Source organism: Rosa rugosa, chromosome 4 (genome assembly GCF_958449725.1).
Source record: "Rosa rugosa chromosome 4, drRosRugo1.1, whole genome shotgun sequence".
NCBI classification, from domain to species: Eukaryota; Viridiplantae; Streptophyta; class Magnoliopsida; order Rosales; family Rosaceae; genus Rosa; species Rosa rugosa.
The window spans coordinates 19,366,270-19,390,881 of record NC_084823.1 but is presented as its reverse complement, the minus strand read 5'-3'; the positions used below and the strand labels follow the sequence as shown (position 1 = coordinate 19,390,881).

Here is a 24,612-nt window from a genome sequence, read left to right as displayed (position 1 = left end):
GTTTTTAGAGTTACTCTTACAACTCTTATAGAATCTCGATAATTCCATCTATCAATTGTTTCAACAAAAACTCACCACAATTCAATCCCTAACATTTAGCGATTCAGAAATCAAATCAAACTCCATATCACATAGTAATTCACTTGAACCACTATGGATACCTAACAAAATCACTAAAATCAATATCCGAAATTGCGTTTAACTATAACACCTAAAATCAATCACCAAAGGCACACACTCTCATCCAACATCATTCACAAGAACTGATTCTAACTCTCCCAATTAATTACACCAAAATCAACTCCATTGCAAAACTTTAAGTGTCCCGCCTACTTAAACTTAAAACACACAACAACTTCAAATTCACTGCAGCCCATCTCCATACTACGATCCAAAACTTAAGAAAACTAGTTCACCACACAAAGGCCACAAAATTCAATTTCATTCACTTGAACAAAACTATATTCACAAGTCACGGTCAGGTCATCAACCCATGGTGTTCAAATGAATAAATTTCAAATCCAGTTTTCCTTGTGAATCGTAACGTATCGTTCCAAAATGATGCAAGTAACATCAACCACGTATATAAGACACATCTCGCGAACTCAATTCAAATTCAGAATCACCAAAACTACTACTAATTCCAATTCTACCAACAATCCTGATTCTGAAGGAATTATAGTACTCAACGACAACCCAAAACAATGGTCTCTCATCTCTAACCATCGAGCACAAAATAAAATTCTTGTCTCGCACCTTAAACCCTGCTTAACAACTTACAAGCACAAGGAAGAAGTAACCACAATAATTTCTTCCCTAACCTCAACCCTACTAACAAACTCCACAAGGACATCTCATTACAAAACAAGATATCTATTATTTGACATGTACATCTCATCCAAAAACATATGTACGTCCAACTTAAGAAGGCAACTTTCTATCCATTAATACTCGTATCCACACTAGGTACGTGCATAGGTCCACATCATGCCTTCAACCAAACACTTCAACATCCAAAAGAACCTCACTTCCATACAACAATCCTCGTTGACTTAACAGAGTTGAATCAAGAGGTTCCTATTCCTCAAGGATTGTAACTCGCGGCCACTGAACTTATTCCAATACGAACCTACAAGACAACTGTAAGGTTCTAAGTACAACCCCTTCGAATCTCCATCACCTAAGGAGTATAGTATGCTTGGCTAATACATGTATAACACTTAAAACACAGTATAAGTCAAATACAAATTCATATTAACCAAGTCAATACTATAGGGAATGTATTCACGTTCCCTAAACGACCTAGCGGCCTAAACAACTCCCAACACTCACGCATACCCAATGACTTAGCCAATACCAAAGAGCACACGATGGGGATCCGCTGCAGACGGGCCATCACTCGGAAGGTATTGACACATCACCAAATATGCACCTTACGCTCTGATACCAAACTGTCACGCCCCGGATTTTGAATGATAAATTCAAATCCGAAACCTGAATAATTACAATTACAAAAAAACAAATCTCGAAACTTCGAGTTCATTATTACAATTCACTCTCACAATATATTATAAAGCTCAAATGAGCATAACACACCTCACAACTTACAATTGTTGTAAAACTCTAACAATTGCTCTAACCGCACGATCACCGTCCTGGTTCTCCTGTCCTGTAGGATTACCCGCTACACAATTTGAATAGTGTACCGGGAGTTGCAACAACACAAAACCCGGTAAGCTTTTTACAGCCAGTATGAGTAAACAAGAAAGAACTGTTGATTTATTAGATTTCAAGACTACCACAAACCCACGTTACTTTCTCACTCTCATATATATATATAGACACTTATGAGTTACTCTCAATTTAGCTCATAAGATCACTCACTCTCATATATATATGTAGACACTTATGAGTTACTCTCAATTTAGCTCATAAGATCACTCACTCTCATATATATATATAGACACTTATGAGTTACTCTCAAATTCGCTCATAAGATTTCCCAACATTTGGTAGACAGACTCATATATATATATAGACCCTTATGAGTTACTCTCAATTTCCCTCATAAGGTTACCATATATATATTGACACTTATGAGTTACTCTCAATTTCACTCATAAGGTCACTCCACATTTGGCAGACAGACTAGAGCTCTAACTGAACGTAACCACTCGTCCGGCCACAGACGTGATTACGATTTAATACTATTAATAACCACCAGCCCGGTACGAGAGCGTGATTCACTAATAGATGCCATGGTCACCTCGTGACCTAGTGATCTCCACAGATCACAACAATTTATTGTTCCTCAACAATAAAACTCAACACCTCTCACAATATATTGTTTCTCAACAATAAACTCAATACCTCTCACAATATATTGTTTCTCAACAATAAACTCAACACAACTCCAACAATACATATTATTTCACGTAATAATATATATACAGACATTCACACAGGAATGTCTAATACACCAACAATAGTTCATATGATTGCAAAATAAAGCAATTAAATATATTGGGTTCGTAATATGAACCACGTGAGGTTTACTCACCTCGATAATCCCGCTGCGTCTTCTAAACAGCTCAACAACGATTTTACGAATCGTCCGCCAAATCAATCCGCCAATCACCTAATCAAATGTGACTTGAATTTAGCTAACAATTCCAAAACATACTTAAACGACAATCCAACGGTCGGATTCTAACTTATATAAAAATCCGACGGACGGATTCTCACGAATCGCCTCCCGAATCACTGTTTTGCAATTATACGAAGATCCAACGGTCGGATCTTCGCCCATGACCACACAAGGTCATTGGGACAGTCATACGATCAACATATCAAAACTACAAGTCCATCAGACGGTCCGATCTTCACAGATCATTAATCGAACAATCGAAATCGTTCGAAATCGTAAAATTCATAACTAAATCATACGATATCCGAAAATTGCGTATAATATATCGAAATGATCGTATTGAAATATAGAATCTAAAAATGCACAGAAACTATATTTTTGACCCCCGGAGTTGGCCGGAAAGGGCCGCCGGAGTTAGTGGCAGAGCCGCCGCCGACCACCGCCAATGGTGTCGGGGCCGGGCTGCTCCTCTTCATCTCATCAAGCCCAACCACTTTCCTAACTAGAATGAAGTCTAAAAATGACCGGAAGTGGTCGAAAATTACCTCAAGAAGAAAGAGGCCGAAATCGCCCAAAATCGCTCAAATCTGAAATTCGTCTTCCTCGGGTTGAATCGAGATGTGAAACTTGGTGAGTTTATAGAGCATGGCAAGGCGAACAAAGCCCAGTTGGTCTCCCCTCCTACCTTTGCCGGAGTTGGCTGGAATTTGAAGAAATGCATGAAAAATGGTCTGACCTTCTTTGCTTCGATTCGTTGTCTATGGTGAATGATAGGATGCAAGACATATATGAATGGAAAGCTGGTTTCAAGGTGAAGAGATTGATATCAATTTCATGGCCATAGGTGGCCGGATGAAGTCGTGGCGACGCCGTGAAGCCAAGGCAGCGAGGAGGAGAAAAATCTGGAAATTTTCGGGTTTCCTTATTGAGAAATCTGATTTTTTGTATTTATAGAAAATTCTCAATTTTAAAATATTCATAACTTATTCATACGAACTCCAAATAATGCGTTCCACATGTCCACGAACTCGTATCGACGAGCTCTACAACTTTCATGAAGGAAGTTTTCCAAAATTTTGAACGTATAAAAAGTCAACTTTGTTGACCCCCTAAAAACGTTCGTTTTCGAAAATAAAATCGTTCGAACTAATTCCACAACTTTTCCAAGCTTCGTACTCGCTCCTACTATCGTGAAATCATTTCTAAAAAACCATGGAATTTAATTTGGATTTTCCGGGGTATTACAGTAAAGGTATCACACATCTAACTCTTTAGATTACTATCTCTTTAACTCATATTCCTTGGACCTTGTTCAATCAAATATTAAATATAAGCAATGAACAATAAACTTGCCCTTTTGATTAATAATAATTACATCAAAATGATTGTTTTAGGACACAATTCCTTCAAGATGAAGCTTGGAAGAAAGCAATGGTGGAAGAGATAAATGTGATTGAGAAGAACAACACATGAGAGCTTGTGAACAGACCAAGTGACAAAGAAGTCATTGGAGTGAAGTGGATTTACAGATCAAAGTTGAATCCAGATGGTTCCATTCAAAGGAACAAAGCAAGGCTTGTTGCAAAAAGGTATGCACAACAACCCTGAATTGATTACAATGAAACATTTGCACCAGTAGCAAGGCTTGATACAATAAGGAGTGTGATCTCCTTAGCAGCTCAAAAAGGTTGGTCCCTACACCAACTTGATGTGAAATCTGCATTCCTAAATGGAGTCCTAAAGGAAGAGGTCTATGTTGATCAACCGGAGGGCTTTGTTGTTAAAGGAGAAGAGATAAAGGTGTACAAGTTGAAGAAAGCTCTTTATGGGTTGAAACAAGCACCTAGAGCATGGTATGGGGAGATTGACTCTTATTTCATTGGGAAAAGCTTTCAAAGAAGCCACAATGAACCTACTCTCTACATCAAGATTGAAGGTAAAACTACATCCTCATTGTTTCATTATATGTTGATGATTTAGTTTTTACTGGAAGTGATGAGAGTTTGATTAAGAAGTTCAAAGAAGAGATGATGAAAAAATATGAAATGAGTGATTTGGGTCTGCTGCATTATTTTCTTGGAATTGAGATTTGTCAGAATGAAGATGGCATATTCATATCTCAAAAGAAGTATGCAAAAACTATCCTAAAAAAGTTTGGGATGGAAGGATGCAATTCTGTTCCTACACCATTGGTGGTTAATGAAAAACTTCAAAAAGAAGATGGAAGCAAAGAAGTGGATGCGTCAAATTATAGAAGCTTAGTTGGGAGCTTGTTATACTTGACTGCAACAAGGCCAGACATTATGTACACTGCAAGTTTACTATCAAGATTCATGCACAAGCCTACTCAAATTCATTTTGGGACAGCAAAGAGGGTACTAAGGTACATTCAAGGTTCAATAGATCTTGGTATTATGTTTGAAAGAAATATGGTGCCAAAACTATATGGATTTTGTGATAGTGATTGGGGAGGCAGTGTTGATGATTCAAAGAGTACTTCTGGCTATGCTTTCACTCTTGGAACAGGTGTGTTCTCAAGGCAGTCCAAGAAGCAAAAGACAGTTGCTTTGTCTACTGCTGAAGCTGAGTATGTATCAACATCATTGGCAACATCTCAAGCAATATGGCTGAGAAGTATCATGGAAGATGTTGGTGAAAAGCAAGGAGAACCTACTCCAATACTTTGTGACAAAAAATCTGCAATTGCGATGGCTAAGAATCCGGTGTTTCACAATCGAACCAAGCACATAGCTCGCAAACATCACTTCATCAGAGATGCTGTTGAAGACAATGAAATTGATGTGGTATATTGCAGGACAGAAGATCAAGTAGCTGACATTTTCACCAAGGCATTGCCGAAAGAAAAGTTCCAGTATTTCAGAGAGCTACTGGGAGTCAAGAAACAAAGCATTAAGGGGGAGTGTTAAAGTTAATGCTTTACTCCTTATGTTTTTCTCTTTATGCTTTAACTCAAGTAAAACTCAAGTAGTTGTTGTAAAACTATAATTACTTTGACTTTTGTGTCTAAAGGGTTTGTCATATAGGACAGCTCTGCTAGAGAAAAAAGAGAAACGAATCTGATCAAAATATATCAGAACAAAGCAGTGAGCAACAGTGTGTGCTAGAACTTTCTGTCAATAAAATCTCCTTCTTGCATCTTTGTTAATATACATCATCTTTGTATCAAATATATATCGATGTATGTGTGTGATTGAGTGCAAGAGATAAACATCATCAAAATAATCTAGGAAGCTGATCAAGGCAACGTACCTGATTGGAGTTGTGAAAAGCAGTTGCATAACAAGGCAGCAAGCTTGGATCAAAGGAGGTGAGTAATAGCTCAACCCCAACACTCTGTTCATCACAAGAGCAACTTCTACTGTCTCTATTCAATCTTCATTTCGAAGGTCTGTTGCAAATTGCCTAAGTTTATATCTTTTTATTTTTTCTTTTAAGGTGTTTTCTTCATTTGAATTTTAGTTTTTTTCTTTTGTCGAATTGCAGATTACAGGTGTTCTTCGTTCGATTTTCCGGTGTTCAATTTTCCAGGTATGTTTCTAGGTTATTGGTTGAATTTTTCTGAGTTTTGCTGCAATTGGTTGAATGTGTACTGGGTTATCTGTAGAGATTTTGCAATTATCTGTTTCAGATAGTTGGATTGGTAATATCTGCTCAAAGGTATATCTCCACGCTCCTCACTATTAACATGGTTCACAACTTCCAAACAATCTCGATTCAATTGCAAGAGGGTATAACATACACATTAAGAGAAAATCTCATACCAAATGTACATTCCATGTTTTCTTATGATAGTTAGAGTTGCTCCTAGATCAGTTGTTCAAATTTCATAAGCAAAAAACGTACTTTCTGGTTTTCATGTTTCTGAAGCAAGAAAACTACTTTGTATGTGATTGCAGCCTCTTTTTCAATTAAGGTTTTGTTATGTCTACTCTGGCTTGTCAATTCACCTTGCAGATAACAGAAAAACTGCATATTTAACTACAAAGTCGAAAGTATATGAAAATCAATATTTCACATTCAATTGGTCAAAGAAACGCAAACCAATAGTGTAATTATTCTTCCTTTTTATTCAATTGGTAATATCTGGCTCGAATTCCAGATTCCTTTTCTCCCTTTTTCTTCTTCTTCTTGTTATATAAAATCTGAAAAATTAGTGCCATTTTGATTCACTCGCTCTCCACCCATATGCATGTTCTTTTGTTTGTCTGATCTGGATTATCACAAGCAAATCTTCTTTTCTTTTCTCTACACTCTAGTCTGTGCATAATTGACTTCAGGCTAAAAACTTATTATGCCTCTTGCCTATTAACAAGAATGGTTTGTAGAATAGTGTGGGAGCTACACAGCCTATACTCTCTCTTCCAATTGCTCAAGGTTTGGTCTTTTATGAATTTTTTGTTCCAAATTTTGGTGGTTCTCATTTTCTGTTGTGTACTAGGGTAAAGTATCCCTGTTTTTCAAGTTTTATTTTCCTTGTTATGAGTGTTCTGTCCCATTCCTTTCTTTTCTTTTTGGCGTTGCTGTTACTAGTTTGCAGTATGCCACAATATATTGTCTCTTGGATCGTACTTAGGATCCCATCAGCCTTAAGATGCTGGCGCACATCACGGACCCACTTGTGGTATCCTGCGCCTGTTGTCTCTAGTGGAGCGAAGCTCAACTTGTTTCGCTCCACTTGTTCAGGTTACTCATTCTGAAAAACAACAAAAGATTAGGGTTAGTTTCGGAGCGAAAAAGGCTACCACGAAAACAATAAAAATTTCTGAGTGTAGTCGCTTCCAAGAAATTCGATTCCAAGAGGGGTTGGATTAGATCGAAACAATTATATTTGTGGTCGATCGTTTTATCTCAACAAACTCTAAGTGCTCCAAGCTTGGAGTGAGCACGAACCCCCACAGTTCGGCTTAATTTGGTCTCCCCTATGATGAAGAAAGGGGGGGGTAGAAGAAACGAGGTTGCAAGTCCCCGAAAAAGAAGAGAAATTGAATAATAATAAAAAAACTCTAAAAAAAAGGGGAACCTTTAGAAAAAAAATACCTCGAAATAGGTCGCCAGAAATGCCGGAAAAGTCACCGGCGGCGGTCGGAAAAAGTTGTCGGTGGTGACGTGGCACCGGACGGCTGACGTGGCTCCGGATTGCTGATGTGGCTGATGACGAAGTTGCTGACGTAGCTTGCGTCAATGGGACGCGGCTCGTGTTCGGCTCGGGCTGCAGTTTGGGCTTCCTCCTTCCTTTTTTTTTTTTTTTTCTTTTCTGGGCTTCTGTCCTTTTTGGGCTTGCAGGCTTCTGGGTTTGCGCTCGGTGGTGCTGCAGGTGCAAGTATTGGCAGTAGCTGACCGGCTCGGAATTTCCGAGCTTCAACTGGTCGGTTAAGAAAGTACATGGCTAGTTCCGGTGAGTTTCTTCCCGATTCCCGGATTCTGGGTTAGAGATGTCGCCTGTGAAGAAATATGATGGTCAAAGGTGGACCGGAATGATTCGAACCGGGCAGGGGATGTTCTTCTTCTTCTGGTGGTCGGTTCGCCGTCTTTCCGGCCGGTTCTTGGGGTGGCGCTGCCGGTTCTGGACTTCTGGAGTTGAGAGCTTCAAGGTGTGCGGTGAAGGTTTCTGGGATTTGAAGGCCACAAATTTAGGATTTCAGGGTTAGAGTTTCGTGCTAATAACGTGTTTTAGGGAAACGATATTTGAGAGAGAATTGCTGTGTGTTCTCATTGATAATAGGGGCCTCTTAATGTAGAGGATTACAATGCATAGAATCTGAATCGTACAAGGAAAGGTAATTATACAATGAATGGATATCTCTAAGATATTCTTCAAGATTCTCTCTAATTAAAACCCTATTACCACTAGGTCAAGTAGAGTTTGGGCTAGACACAATTTGGATTTACTTAAACACTTTTGACTTTATCGTAATATATTTTACTTAAATGCTCAGATTCTCTTCCAATTGAAAAGGAAGATAATAAAAATAATTAAAGATTTGAGATCAGAAAAATTATATTTTTATTTATATTATAAATTTTCATGAGTCGAGTTTTAATACATGTTGAGGTTTAACAAACTTGAGCTACTCATGAGCTAGACGATTCAAATATTATATTGTTCAAGCTCGGCTCGTTATTTTGTAGAGCTTATTATTGAGCTCAATCTCGGCTCATTTATCTTACGAACACGAGCTAAAATCAAGCCGAATACGAGCTGTATTGAGCCTATTTACTGCCCTATTTATGTGACAGTGAAATTGCAACTTTATTGAATATTGATGGGAAACAAAAAAAGACAAAAAAAAAAAAACTTGTCCCTAGACTTAGCAGATATGTAGATAAGAAGAGGATTACATCTCAGACGTCAAGGAAATAAATTGAAAAAGCCTCATGCCAGGTATGTACTAAAATTGAAATATTGTATACTTTTTTTGTAAGTTTATCAAATTTGTCAAATATCCTGATGGGTATGCTGCCAATATTTGTAGAAATGTGAACATTACCAATGGTAATGTACATGGATTAAAAAGTCATGATTGTCATTTGTTCGTATTTGGATAAGGATGTGTGTACTGCACTTGTTGAGCTATCCATTTTTTTTCCAACAATTATGTGTGAAGACTTTAAAAGTACCAGATTTGGAAAGAATTGAGAAAGAGATTGTTCTAATATCGTGCAAACTTAAGAGAATTTTTCCACCGGCCTTTTTTGATGTAATGGTTCACTTGGTAGTCTATTTACTTCGTGAAGCTAAATGGACTACCAAATAAAGCTCAACCTTAAAGTTCTATTGCAGAAGCATATATTGTTAATGATGCAGTTACATTCTATTCTATGTATTTTCGTCAGATTGAAACCCATTTGAATCAAGCAGAATGAAATGTTGATGTAGAACATAACCAAGTAGATGGTGATTTATCAGTGTTCTCTCAAAAATTTGGTTCATGTAGCAAAAAAAATATATATATTGCTGCATGTTTCCTCAATAAAACTTTCGTCCATTGGAAAGAAAACTTGGCTGCATTGGCTTATTGGAAGGAACATGAGAAAACAAATACGTTGAATGAGAAATATAAGGATTGATGGGTTCATCATCTTTTGTGCATTTTAGGATATTATTGATATTGTTTGCCAAATTAAGGTGTGAGTATGTGAGTCTCTTATATAAAGTAAGTACATACAGCAAAAAGGGAAAGAATCCATTCCATTAACAATTAAACCCGCGTACACTAATACGTACATAGAGATATTTTCTTTCTCCTTTCTATATGTTAAGGTCTATATGTTAAGAATCATGTTTATTCCACCTTGCCTTATGTTGTATATTGTCTATATTCATTCTATTCAATGTATTAGTTAGCTATTGATCTTTATAGTATTAAATGTAATTTGTATACGTTAAGAATCAATCAAAACTTTCCTTATTTTACCCTGCCTTATTTTGTATATTGTCCATATTCATTGTATTCAATAAATGCATAGGGCAACAGCAGCTTCCCATGAAATCTAACTCAAATTCTAATGCAAAGATTTCTGAAGCTTAAGCCAAAGCCAAATACCATCAGTTATGCTTAGCCAAGATTCGTTTGTTTAGCTAGGGGGAACCAGATTGATATGTTTTCACTATTCTTATGCCTGAGGGTGAACCAGTTAATTGGATTTGTTACTACATAGCAATACTTTCCCCATCGAGTAGATATGCAATTCGGATATGATCAAGAGATCACATGTTTTGTTAAATATCATTTATGCAAACCAACCATGCTTATCTCTAAGTGATTGTAGTTCACAATCCTAATATGCACATATGATATGCTATCATGCTTTAAACAACCAAGGTTAATCAAGCTCTAATTGTTTCTCATGTCATGGAAAATATTCATACTCAAATCGATAAAGTTTAAGCATAAATATTCAACTCTTGAGCTAGCATATTAAGGTGCTAAAAGTGCATCACAAACATAATATTTACATTAATATCATACAAGATTGGCTAGGACTTTAAACCCTAGCCCCAACAAACTAATTATTCACTCATAATCAAATATATAAACTTCAATAGGTTTATGAACATCAAAATAATAGTAGAGGTAGAGAAGTGACTAGTGATGATTAAGTTGAGGATGGTGTACAAGTGATGCCCCGGAATTTCGTATTTATTTTCCGAGGATTTTCCGGAAATTAAATTGTGGTTATCGGACGGTTTCGTGGCTCGTGGATGGAGTGAAAGTATTTCGGACGAATTTTTATTCGGAAAGTATGACTTTAGAGGGTTTGCAAAGGTTGACTTTTGAAGTGTTGAGATTCTCCGAAAACTTCCTTCACGAAAGTTGTAGAGCGCATCGATACGAGTTCGTGGACATGCGGAACACGAGAATCGGAGTTCGTATGATGAAGTTATGAACTTCTGAAAAACTTTCCATTTTTGTATATAAGGACGAAATTTTCCGAAAATTGCAAAGAAGGCCAGATTTCCAAAAACGGAAACCCAGCTCTTCCAGAGCCCGAGTCGCACCAGCCACTTCGCCGGCGTCGTTCTCACTCGTCCGGCCATCGTTTGCTTCGATTCAAAAGTGGGTTTTGCTCGCCTCAATCCCCTCTAGAGGTCTGTGGAAGGATTGAAGAGAGATTCGAGCTGTGGAGGGAGCTACATCGACTGGAAGTGGCCGCTTCGGGGATGAAATCGCCTTGATCGGAGTCGGAGATTCCGGCCACCTTTGCCGTTGGTTCTTGAGGGCTTTTGGAGCTTGGAGGACGTTGATGCTTCCCACAAGGTGGCTTGCATCGATTCAACTCATAGAGGCCGAATTTTGGAATTGAAATTCTAGGGTTTCAATCGGTCCGGTTTGTTCTAAGGTAAAATTCGATCGATTGGTTTATAATTGGACTTTGTTGTAGTTATGAAAGTTGAAATTGGGGTTGAGATGAAGAAGTTTGGTGTTGGAAGTTTTGTCAAATTCCGAGTTTGGTTTGGCGGCGGTGCCGCCACTGTGGTGGTGTTTTCCGGCCGTTTCCGGCCACCTCAGGGATAGTTTATGTTCCTGAGTTCGATCTACTCGTCGATACGAGCATTTCGATATATTGTTTGTAATTTTTGGAGATCGTATGAGCATGTTGTGATTTTTACGGTTTCGGACCGTTCGATGTTTCGATCCGTGAGGATTTAAGCATCGGATCGACTTGTGGCTTGGACACATCGATCGTGGAAGTGTTCCGGAGACTTTGGGAGGTCTCGGATGTGGTTTCGCCTTGATTGGCATCACCTTGGGAATTTTGGTTCGATTTAGGGTTTCGAACGTTATTCCTTGTGATTCGTTAACTGAATCAGAGTTGTGTTTCCTTAGGTACTTGACGAAGTATTCTTTGGACGGCTATTGTGATTGGCTGCTTTGTTTTGTATTGAAGACGCAGCAGGAGTTTAGAGGTGAGTAATCTCTCAAGGTTCATTATGAACGGAATTACCATTATTGTTTTGTCGTTAATTATTTAACTGCAAACTATAGTTGGTATTAGTAGGCATTCCTGAGCGAATGACTACGTATATATTTACGTGATATATATATATATTCTTGTGGATGATGTGTGATGAATATTATGCATGATGGGTTCATATTATTGTTGAATGAGACTTTTCATAGAAACAATATTGTGGAAAAAGATGTTTTCTATTGTTTGAGAAGTATTGAGTTAGATGTTACATTTTGGAGTCAATGCGTGACTCATTTTAAAGGTAATGGTCCTTGTACCAAGGGTCACAGATGGTGAGCAGGGATGGAGAAAGACAGAACTAGATGGTTGTAACGTTTTAGGTTAGGTGTGACTTACTTAACGTTGACTTGAGACCAGATGGGGTCTGAAAAGCATGGGTCGCAGATGGTGACCAACGGTTGGTTCTATGACCAGACGGGGTTTGAAAACCAAGAGTCACAGATGGTGACAGGTCGCAAATGGCAACCAAAGGTTGATTTCGAGACCAGACGGAGTCTGAATGATCATAGGTCACAGATGGTGATAGGTCGCAGATAGTGACTAAGGTGTGAAATGGGGAATCACGCAGTTGGCCGGGTAAGTGGGTATGATCAGCTAGAGCTAGTCTGTCTGCCATGGTACTTCATGGGTCTAAGTAGGTTACTTATGACTCCTGGGTACGTATTTTGTCCAGGTTGGACTAAGAATCATATTCTATTTGTTAGGTTAACGATAGGTATGATTGAGGGTGTGTTGATGTGTTGTGTGTCCAGGTTGGACTAAAAGTATCATATGCTATTTGTTAGGTTAACGATAGGTATGATTGATGTACGTATGCGTTTTGTCCAGGTTGGACCAAACTGATGTGTTTTATCCAGGTTGGATAGATTTATCATATTTGAATTGTTAGGTTAACGATTTATATGATTTTGCCACTGTGTGACTTTTGTGATTTCCTTTTGGGAAAAAGGGTATTGTTTTGGGAAGCATGGTATGTTTTCCTTATTCTCGAGTCGAAAGGTTTTCCTCGTGTTGGCGTGAGTTGTGCGGGCTTTTATCCCGTAATTTGGTGTGAGTTGTTTTGAGTTACTCATACGGACGCGCAAAAGCTTACCGGGTTTGTTGTGTGACAACCCGGTGCATTATTCAAACGGTGTAGGGGTTAACCTTGCAGGTCAGGGTGATCGTGGCTGAAGCTGAGGCGGCTTGTTGGCAGCAGAACGGGTAGGAAGCATATTTGGTTGGCCCTACCATTTTTTATGACTTCCGTTGTGTAGTAAACTCTGAGGAGCAGTTACGTTTTATATTGTGTTGGCAATTTAATTCGTAAGCTTATGTAATATATGACTCTGTGGTCGGGTTAATATTGACATTGTGGGTTCAGGGCATCAATGTGTATGTCGTTTGAAAAGGAAAAATTTTCCAGGTATTTTGTATTGATGACTGAACGTTTCACGCATGTATAATTATGGGGTTATATATCGATTTTTATTTGTGTTAAAAATTAGGGGCATGACAGATTGGTATCAGAGCGTAAGGTGCATATTTGGTGACAATCAATACTCCTCGAGTGATGGCCCGTCTGCAGCGGATCCCCATCCGATGCTCTTCGGTATTGATATAGTCATTGGGTATGCAGTGAGAGTTGGAATGTGAGTCTTCAGGGTAGTGTTGGCTCAGTGAACAAAGTGTAGGAGCTTAGAGTAGCTTCTAGGAGTTAGAATCTTTTGAGGATTGAGGACCTTTAGATTTAACTCTGGTTTGACATGAGGGATGAGATTGTTCCTCTGACGTGGTGTGTGGTTGATTTAGTCATAGCGTTGACTTATACTTGCGTTTGGAGGTTTTGCAAGTATTAACCAAGTGTGCTATGCTCCTTGGGTGATGGATTACCAGGAGGCAGAGCTAGGGGTCGAGGTAGACCCAGCGGTAGGGGCAGGATTCTTCTTCATGTTGAGGAGATGATGATTTCTCAAGTGATGATGGAGTATGAGATGCAGGGATGGTTATGTGGTGAAGCTTTATGTATATGATGAAATGGGTAGATGGAAAAGATGATGAAAATGGTGGTAGTGATGATGGAGGTTATGGATTGATGGTGGTGGTGATGAAGGTATGTAGAGGAGATGCTAGTGGATTGTGCAGATAATAGAAAGAGAAAAAGATGTAATGGCTAAGTGTGAGTGATGTCTTATTTAATAGGAGAAATGATGCTTCTGATTAAGCTCAAAACTAAGCTTTGATTCTTGATGAACTCCATTGATTCACGCAGATATTTGGAGCGAGCTGCTGTGGTTTCCGTATGAGTTTGGAGATTAAAATGAAGAAGATTGAGCTATGATAAAGTTGCAATGGAGCTCATCAATAGCGAAAAAGGATAGGGTCTTGAGTTTGGTGACCATGGTGGCGGTGGCGCTCTTGCACACCTCATGAAAAGACTCAATTACCTTGTGATTCTCTACGTTGCATTTAAATCCATGGTAATTAAATAAAATTGACTAAAGAATTAACTGAGTAGGCAAAGTCGCCAAATTCGAACTTAACGGGTTCATCTACGGTATATTAAGGTAACGATACATCAGGTAGACTAGCTCGATACAGAGGTAGACTAATTTGAGATTAAGTCAAAATAGTCTACTTATACATTAAGTCAGTTAACTTAATTTTGTATCAAATGTAGTCTATTTGATGTATTGTTACATCAATGTACCGTAGAATTTTTCCTAAAGTAAGAAAAAACCTTTGCATCATTCCTCTGTGCATCACGTGGTCATCACATGGTATGTTAAGCAGCCCGAAGCCGGTTGACACTAGAGCAACAAACACGAAGAAGTATAATGAAGGTTATTCAAGATATTCGAAAAATTGCTGCAATGTTCTCTTCTATTACTTTTATACATGTTTTTAGAGAAGCTAATTTAAAATTAGCTGATGCAATTGCAAATTCAGGGCATATATCCCTTTAGGTGGCCTTTCTTGGACCAACACTGTTTCAAGTAATGCCTCTAAAACCTTATTGTTTGAAGTTGTAAACTCTGACTATTAAGAAGATTTTACATTTAATTATGGGTGTTTCTATTCATACCTCCAAAATTGGCATTTGGACCTCCTTGTATATTAGACATCTAACATACTTTTTCAAATACTTAATTTGCTAAGTACACCTCCCTAATTTTCCCTAAATGCCATTAGCCCATATAATCATCAAACTTAGGGTTCTTCAACAAAAACATTGAATTTCAAGCGACCACCAGGTGAGTTCCACTCCCATGCTTCAACCACCAAACGTAAAGAACTTTTGTTGAGAGTCTAACACAATTAAGGAGAGCTATTGCTAGCTAATGATTATGGCAATGGATTTATACCTATTTGAACGTCTCTGATTTGAGTAATAGGAAGATGATTGCATCTCATATTAAAACTGAGGTTTAACCTCAAGAAGGGGTAGTCAGAATTCATTTCAATGAGAAAGTTCCCATTGTTATACTGTTTCTTTTGAAAGTCTGAACAAAGGTGTTGCATGAGGTTCAAAACATGCCACATGATTAGGATTCTTAGGGCTGGCATTTTCTCTCGATCCAAACCAACCAACCGATTACCACCTGAACCGAAAATGTTGGTAACCAACTATGTCGGTTACCGAGATATTGGTACGGTAATGCCGAACCGATTTCCACATACTGGTACGGTACTGGTACTGATTTTCAGATAAATACGGTATACCGTACCGTACCGTATATTGTATATATTATTTATTTATTTAAATATATTTTATATCTATCGATCTGAACCGTTGATCATTAATAGTTTTATTTTATATTAAATTATAACCGTTGATTAGACTTGAACTCTCCAAACCCTAAGGGAATAAGGGATTGTACTCAGCCACTCTTTCGGTCTTTCCCTCAGCCCCCTGCCCCTTGAGGCCTCGAAGGCTCGAAGGCTCGAACCCAGAAATCTCCGCCTCTCCGCCCTCTCGACCTCTCTCTGCCTCTCGATTCGAATCAAACCCAGAAAATCTCCGCTTTATTTGAGCACTGCTCGTCATTGATGGCAAGGTATGCTCGTATCCCATTCTGGGTTTTTGTTAAAGATTCATTCTTGGTTTTGATTGAACCTGGAATGGTTGTGTCAGGTCATTGTGATTGCTCTATATTTGATCTGTGATTGGTTTTTTTATTTTATTTTTTCTTTAGGTTTTCACTGCTATTGATGAGTATGAGTTTGTGTTTTGATTTGCATGTATATGTGTTCGTGAAATATTTGTGTCCTTGTTTATGTTAATGTTCAGCATATGGGGAGTTGAATTAGATTTGTATGAATCCAATTGAGAAACCTAGGGTTGAGCCGTTGAGTTTGATATTTTGGTCCCCACGTATAAATTGTAGCTTTAAGATTGCTTGAGAACAGGAGGCAGTTGAATTTGATTGGTATGAATCAGATTGGAAAAGATTGGTTTTAAGTTTCACGATCATGAATGTGAATGATCTATAAGTTCACGATAGCTTCATTTGTAGAACAGTGTGGTAGTTGGTAGGTGGTGGTTGCAATGTGGACTTTGTCATGCCAAACTGCCAGCATTCTTATTATTTTCAACAAAACTGAATTTGCAGAAACATCCTATGAAGTGTGAATTTGCAGAAACTGAGTTATTGTGTGAATTTGCAGAAACTGAATTTGATGTATGAAGTGATGAACTGATGATGTATAAGCACTGATGATGTATAAGCACAGCAACTCAGCAAGGCAGCAAGCAAATATGAAGTGATTAACTGATGATGAGATCACTTTGAGTCCTTGAACACTTTGTTTTATCCTATTGCACCTAGTTATTGTATTTTGTATCATTTGAAATTTTGATTCATTTGTGTGAAGTGTGAACTGTGAACTATGAATTATTGACTTAATATTTGTATGAACTATGGAGTGATGAAGGGGATGAACTGAAGTGAATAAGTGATGAACTCAAGTAGTGAAGTTGATGTATGAGAGTTTTTAGCTTATTTTTCATTTTCAGGTTGTTCATTTCCAGGTTGGGCCTTTAAATTGATGTGAGGATTGCATTTTTTTCATTTGCTGACAGGTTTAGGCTTTTAAAATTTTAGTTGGGCCTTAGCTGAAAGTTGGCCCAATCAAACTCGGTACTAGGCCCAACCAACCGAAACCGAACCGAGATCTCGGTATACCGAGAAGTTGGTATACCGACTTCTGTGGCCGGTAATGGTAGGCTATTTTGTGTACCAACTTAGTTTGGTACGGTACGTGGTATTGAGCTTCAAGGTCCGGTACCGTACCGAACCCACCCCTAAGGATTCCAACATGACGACAAAAAATGATGAAAAAAAATGAAGATGAAAACTTAAGAACATGAGCATGCACAATTACATGGTAATGAAAAGACTAAAGATCTGGATAAAGACTAATGGCCACAACCAGGCTCCCATACAATAGATACAATTTTAAACATCACTTTTACTAAATTGTCTGCATATGATTTTAGGTAGGTTTTCCAAATTGATTCTTGAATCACGAAAAAATGAATATAATTACGATAAAAATTTGAAGTTGTCATATGTGAAATCTAAATGACAGAAAAAGAATAGTTTTTTCTTCATCTTCTTCTTTTTTTTTTTGCCGGGTAAAATGAAACATGAATATATAGCTTAGTTTGTCAAAGACGGTGGGGAGGTAATAAGAGAATTTATATTTATTATTATCATTTTTTCATGTTGTGTCTTTATTTGTGATTTTATGTGAGTTAACAAAGTCAATCATTACTTCAAAAAAGTAAGAGGTCCAGATGTCAATTTTGGAGGTATGAATAGAAATTCTCTTTAATTATAGTCTTTTCGCATAAAAAAAAAAATGGTAATCAGAAGCTGGTGAGTAAAATAACAGATCAAACCAGGCTTCCGCTCCTCTCCTCCTCTTCATTCTCAATTTCAATTTCAATTTCGGCCTCCTCAGGAATCATCTTATTGGGGGCTTGACAAGCCTCAGCTTCAGATCGACGTTGAGCTTCAGCGGAAGACTCACTCTCGGGTAAGAAGATTTGGTTATGCTATTACCCATTGGAATTCAAGCTATTACCCATTGGAATTCAATAGCATTCGTGTTGAAAATCATAGATATATTGCAAAGTTCAAGCTTTGAATAACTTCTTCTTATGGATTTCAACTTCTCCTGTAGTCTCACTGTTCATGGTCTTTGTCTCTGGTCAGACAAGTAGACAAAAATGACGAAGAGCTCAAAAAAGAGCAAAGAAGATGAGGAGATTGTTGATTCTGGCGATGATGCTTGGTGCTGGTTGCTGCACAAGGGAATTACACCTTCATTCTTTTGCATTGCATTGTTTTCCCTTTTGGTTCGAGTCGCTGTCTCACTCCATCCTTACTCTGGTGCTGCAACTCCCCCCAAGTTCGGCGACTTTGAAGCCCAGCGGCATTGGATGGAAATCACCCTTAATCTCCCACTCAACGAATGGTATCGAAACACTACCCTCAATGATCTCAGCTACTGGGGTCTCGACTACCCTCCCCTCACTGCTTATCAGAGTTATGTCCATGGGCTTTTCATCAGATTCTTTAGTCCTGAATCAGTTGCTCTTTTCACTTCCCGCGGACATGAGTCATATTTGGGGTTTGTACCATGAACCATTTGAATTTCGTTTGTAACTGTACCATTGGCTTTTCCTTCATTCCAAATGTTATTTCTTGCAGGAAACTTCTTATGAGGTGGACAGTGTTATCGTCCGATGCCTTGGTGTTCTTTCCTGCTGTTTTTTATTTTATTGTTGTTTACTATAGTGGGCGTAATCAAAGGGGCCGTATGTGTGGCATAGCATGGCACATTGCAATAATTTTACTCAATCCGTGCCTGATCTTAATTGATCATGGTCATTTCCAGGTTAGAATTAAGTTATCTGTAGCATTCTATGTTTTGCTATCTCTCTTTGTGTACAGTAATATTCTGGACTCCTGAATCTTATTCCTTTCATCCTTATTGATTTTTGTCAGTACAATTGCATTAGCTTGGGTCTGACTATCGGAGCTATTGCCGCTATTCTTTCTGATAAAGATCTTCTAGCCTGTGTCTTATACAGCCTTGCTCTCAACCACAAACAGGTATCTTTTGATTCAGTTTGGGCCACATCCTGACAGCTTAAGTTTCCTTACCTTATCTATTTTCTGAAATTGTTCTGGTACATTGTAACTTTTCCTCCTAGAAAAAGGAAAACATTGGCGTCAATAGGGTGAAAATTAGTATATAAATAAGACAAAAAGTGATAAATAATGGGAATGGTAACAAGGCAAGGTTAGTAAAAAGGTCAGGAGACAGGAAATGTGATTGATAGTGCAAAACAAAAGAAAGTGGTACCTGTTACCAATTAGGAAAAAGGATGTGTATGTATCCAAGGGTCAGATTGAGTCTTCCCGGGGTAAGACAGGGAGATCTGTTGTCTCCTTTTTATTCACTTTGGTTGTTGATTGTTAGAACGGTGGATAAAGCCAGAGAGAGGCATTTGACAGAAGGTCTGATGTGGGGAGAGAAGTAGAAATATCTCATCATCAATTTGCAGACAATACAATATTCTTTCTCTCCAAGGGAAACCAGGACTTGGCTATTCTTTTAACGATAATTGAATCAATTTGTGTTTTTTATTTTTTTTCTGGGCTAAAATTCAATAGGGAAAAGTGCTCAGTAGCTGGGATTAAGTTTCAAGTAGGAAGACTTGGGGAGTTGGCCAAAAGTATGGGATGTGGAGTAGGAAATTGGCCAATGAAATATTCAGGCCTGCCTGTAGAAGGGAACCTAGGGTGGTAAGTTTCTGGGATCCTGCGGTGGAGAAAGTGAACAGGAGGTTTGAAGGGTGCAAAAAGGCTCTTTTTGGGAGCGGGGGCAGAGTAACTTTGATTCAATCGGTGTGGAGCAGTTTACCAGAGTATTATCTCTACCTATTTCAAAACCCTGCAGTGTGGCAAAGAGTGTTGAGAGATTGAAAAGAGACTTCTAATGGGAGGAGATGGACTGGGAATAAAGATCATGTAGTAAATTGGGAAATGGTGACTCAAGTAAAAGAAAAGGTGGTCCGGGGGTGGAGAATTTGGTGAAAATAAATTAGCGCTCTACTTGTGAAATGGCTTTGGAGATTCCAGGAGGAAAGAAATTCACTGTGCTATACAGTCATTAGAAGTAAATATGGACTATAATAAAATGGCTGTGGTTCCAATATTGTTCTGCAAAGTTCAATCTGTAATCCTTGGGATTATATTGCATTGGATCAATTCTTTTACTGCTTGTTGTAGTTTTGTGGTGGGGAATAGGGAAAAAGTAAAGTTTTGGGAATAGATCTGGGCCCGGGAGAGAGATTATTTTCATTCCTTTCATCATTTGTACTGATTATCCCAAATGATATATTTCTATTTCCAGAATGTGTCAACTTGTGTCTTTCCTGTAAGTCAGGATTCGGGTTTCAAAGAAATCTACACGACCTGGAAGTTCATTATCTCAAATTAGCAGCATTTTCTCAAGTTATCAGAGTATTGCTGGTTCCTTCTAGATCAGATAGGAGAAGGCGAATGTTAATTTTCGGGAATATTTTCTTGTATTTCTTGTTCAAAACATTTGATGGGCAACCCCATTCTCACAATTTACTCCCTCCTCTGTAATCTGGAATGCCAAGGTACGAGTGCTAGCTTGAATTATTGTTCATGGCAAGATTAATACTTGTGATTTTCTCCTCACTGGTGCCTGATGTGCAAAGCTAGAGTGAGAGTGGACTCACCTAATTTTACATTGTTCAATTGCTGTAGCACTTTGGATTAGGCTGTTTCAAGAAGCTTATGTTGAGCTGGGTCATCCCAGCTAACCATATAGCTCTATTGAGCAAAAAATTATAAATGTTTTGGTGGGGAGAAGAAAGTATTGGTATTGAGAAGATGTGCTATTATGGTTATCTATTGGGGATATTTGGGCGGAAAGAAACAATAGGATTTTTGCAAATGTGAGGGAGGGTGGCTTGATCATTTGTACGAGTGTTCTATTCTGGGCGTCCTTATGGGTATCAATTTCTTCAGAATTTAATTTTGTCATTTTTGCTGCTGATTTCTCAAGTTGGAGCGCTGTTATTTGGTTTTTCTCTATTTTGAATAGTTCTTTGTTGGCTCTGGTTGCGCTTTCCCAGCTGTACCCTCTGTTTAATTCTTATCCACTGCTGTGTATGTTCTTTATCTTTAATAAAGTTTAGTTTACTGAAATAATGAGTATGTTCATCTGGTTGCATAGGATGAATTTACTGCTGTATACTGTTTTCGCTTTTAACTTATGTTCATGCTTGAGTACGTTTTAGAAGTGCACTCAATCCAGAATTTCCTGACTTAATTTACAGTAAATTGGTTGGAGGGTTTTTGGCTTCATTTACACCTAAGGAAATGTTGTTATGATATTATCTCCAAACAGTCAAGTAGAATGAGACTAATAGGAGGTAGTGAGTCTTTTACTAATCCAGTTAAATGTGCTCTGATCTTTCTCATTCACCTGCAATTTGTCTCTGCTGGGTAATGTTTACTTGCTGAATGTGATATGCTCGCTTGCAGATGAGTGCATATTTTGCTCCTGCATTTTTCAGCCATCTTCTGGGTAAATGTATAAGGCGCCGGTATCCAATTTTCGAAGTGTTTAAACTTGGCATTGTGGTCTCAGGAACGTTTCTTGTTGTCTGGTGGCCATATGTTCACTCAGTGGAAGCCTTTTTTGAGGTAAGCACAAGTACACAGTTCATTTCTTTGTGTATGAGCTTCTACTATAACGTAAACTCACACCTCTGTGATTCTAGTGTCACAGTTCATTTCTGTGTATGAGCTTCTACTATAACATAAACTCACACCTCTGTGATTCTAGTGTCAGGCCTATTTTTTGCAAGATAAATTTCTACCCTGCCCTTTAACTGATGAGTAAACTAAAGTTTATACACTGATGTGATCCAGCTTTATTCTTTGATGAATGCCTTTAGGAAAACTCCTATTGATACACTTTTTTGTATTGACATGAATATAGGACACCCATATATTTGGGATTCATATGTTGTTGCACAGTGTGCTGGATATGTATTTAGGTTACATTGTGCAGCACATATCTCAATCTCAAGCATTCAGAGCTTGAGATTTGGGATTTGTTAAGCTGCCACTATATCCAAATTATTTTATTAATGGCATTGCACTGTAGGTTTAATTCAAAACAAACAGCAAGCACAACTTTGATGTCAGAAGTTGGAGCTGTAAATATAAATTAAAAGTTGATATTATTTGATCTGTATTTTCTTTTTGTATTTTTGCATAGAATGTTTAATAAGATATATTGGAGTTATAAATTACCCCAGTTATCTTGTTTCATCAAAAAAAAAAATATCATTCATGTTTTTATTTACACAGAAAAAGAGTTTATTTAACTTGAGCTTGGTGAACCTTACAGGTTCTCTCTCGTCTTGCTCCTTTTGAGAGAGGGATATATGAGGATTATGTGGCTAACTTTTGGTGCACCACTTCGGTTCTTGTAAAATGGAAGAGATTGTTTCCAACACATCAACTGAAGGTTCTCAGCCTTGGTGCAACTATTTCTACTTTTCTGCCTTCAATGATTCAGCAGATATGGGCTCCAAGTAAAAAAGGTTTCCTGTATGGGTTGCTGAATAGTGCCTTCTCATTTTATCTGTTCTCATTCCAAGGCAAGTAAAGTTTATCCCTTTATTTCAACTCCTGTTCATTATGCTTCATAGTACACTAGAAGACACTGGCATTTATGTTCGGTATTCTGAATTCTCAGTGCACGAGAAGTCTATTTTGCTGCCTCTCCTACCAGCAAGTCTTTTGGCAAGTGAAGAACCTTTTCTATTTACCTGGATGACCCTTTATGCCCTATTCTCGATGTTCCCTCTTCTACATCGTGACAAGCTGGTTTTACCATATATTGCGCTATCTGCTCTTTTTATACTTTTAAGCCTGGCGCCGAATAGAAGACAGGAGACAAGGGAGACAAATGCCTTCAGATCGATTGTGACAACATTCTTTCCTTTGTGCTCGCTCATTCTTCATGTTGTTTATTTAAGCATGAATGCCCCCCAAAGATATCCCTTCCTATTTGAAGCTTTAATCATGCTTCTTTGCTTTTCCCAGTTCACATTCCTAACTATGTATACTAACGCACAACAATGGATGTTACTGAAACACTCCAACTTGGTAGATAAAGAAAAGAAGCTCCTTTGAGCTATGTATTTGGTATAACTAGTTTAGGATTGGTATACAAAGATACCCCTTTCTTTTTGAAGCTTTGATTATGCTTCTCTGCTTCTCTCAGTTTACGATTCAAAACAATGGATGTTAGTTCAACACTGCAACTTTTCATACATTTTGGATCTGATTGAAGAGTTGTATTGAGATTTTGAATTTGACTTTTCTATTGGCATACGAAAACATCGGATCTGTAAAGCTGTGAAGAGTTATCTTCCTTGAGAATTTTGATTCGAGTGACCATTTCAAGCACGTTGTAGCTATTTTTTTTTTGGGGTTCCCTCCAATTTTGAATTGTCTATTATGTTGATATTCATGATTTGAAGTTGTAATTTTATACATCAGTGAGCTGAGGGGGGCACTATTACAGCTTATGTACATTTGTGTGTGGCACGATACACTGGCTAAATGAAGTTTTTTAATGCTCGAGTCTTAGGGGACTATTGTTTAGCTGTTGAGCAGGTGCAATTACTTCGGTAGTGATTCATTTTATGTTAAAAACGAACTTCGCTACGATGGTGACCAAACTGACAAGTTCCGGTGCTTTTCACTGAAATGGTCATGGCCTTGCATTCGAAGAGAGAAGCGAAGGCTGACAGGCTTGCTTTAAGAAATGGCAGCATCGTCAAGGTACTAGAATCCGTGGTGCTTTTTTCTTAGGCTTATCGTTAAAATGCGTCTCTCTATCTAGCAAGACATTAATGTTTAACATTTCCTCATTAAAGTAAGAACAATGAAGACAAAAAACCTCTCAGCTCTTAGAACAACCACTATATTTCTCAACGTGGGACAGTATTTCATACTCTCACATATCATGTCACGTGTAACCAGATTCAAGTAAATATGTGGACAACTTATTCCGAGTAAGGTGGAACATGAGTGTGAGTGCTTCCTTTCAACTTCACGTGGGATAACCTCGCAATGACACCACAAGGAAATTTAGGCATCCAACTCTAAACCAGTTGAGAACAGGTGGAGAGATCATATCCTTGTAACTTCTTATGTGAAGTTATATTTCTTCAATATCGAATAATATAGAACAACACTCCAGATTCTCACAATCACTATTAGGCCATGTTTGGTTCACAGATTTGAGGAATTAGGAAAGGAAAACCATTCATTTCCTTTGTTTGGTAGGCACAAACTTATGAACTATTTTCCTGACAGAGAGGAAAATAGGATGGAAGATGATTCATTTCGGAACCC

General features: G+C 38.1%; 1 protein-coding gene and 1 long non-coding RNA gene across 3 annotated transcripts; one reads left to right on the top strand and one right to left on the bottom strand.

The window, feature by feature from the left end:
* Window positions 1-446: 446 nt before the first annotated feature.
* On the bottom strand, window positions 447-3,840 carry LOC133743298 (uncharacterized). Its single transcript, XR_009863057.1, has 3 exons — window positions 3,193-3,840; window positions 2,561-2,638; window positions 447-1,684 (listed from the first exon to the last, which is right to left on the bottom strand). It is a non-coding gene; the product is annotated as an uncharacterized LOC133743298 (long non-coding RNA).
* Window positions 3,841-17,988: 14,148 nt separating this feature from the next.
* LOC133743291 (probable dolichyl pyrophosphate Man9GlcNAc2 alpha-1,3-glucosyltransferase) lies at window positions 17,989-23,573 on the top strand. Of its 2 annotated transcripts, none has more exons than XM_062171162.1 (7): window positions 17,989-18,163; window positions 18,343-18,760; window positions 18,841-19,027; window positions 19,138-19,245; window positions 21,718-21,879; window positions 22,592-22,844; window positions 22,943-23,573. In XM_062171162.1, exons 2-7 carry the CDS (start codon window positions 18,357-18,359, stop codon window positions 23,380-23,382), a joined length of 1,554 nt encoding a protein of 517 aa, XP_062027146.1. In that variant the 5' UTR covers window positions 17,989-18,163; window positions 18,343-18,356; the 3' UTR covers window positions 23,383-23,573. The 2 variants fall into 2 exon arrangements, with proteins under 2 accessions (XP_062027146.1, XP_062027145.1); XM_062171161.1 differs by having other exon boundaries at window positions 18,311-18,760.
* The last annotated feature ends 1,039 nt before the right edge of the window (window positions 23,574-24,612 follow it).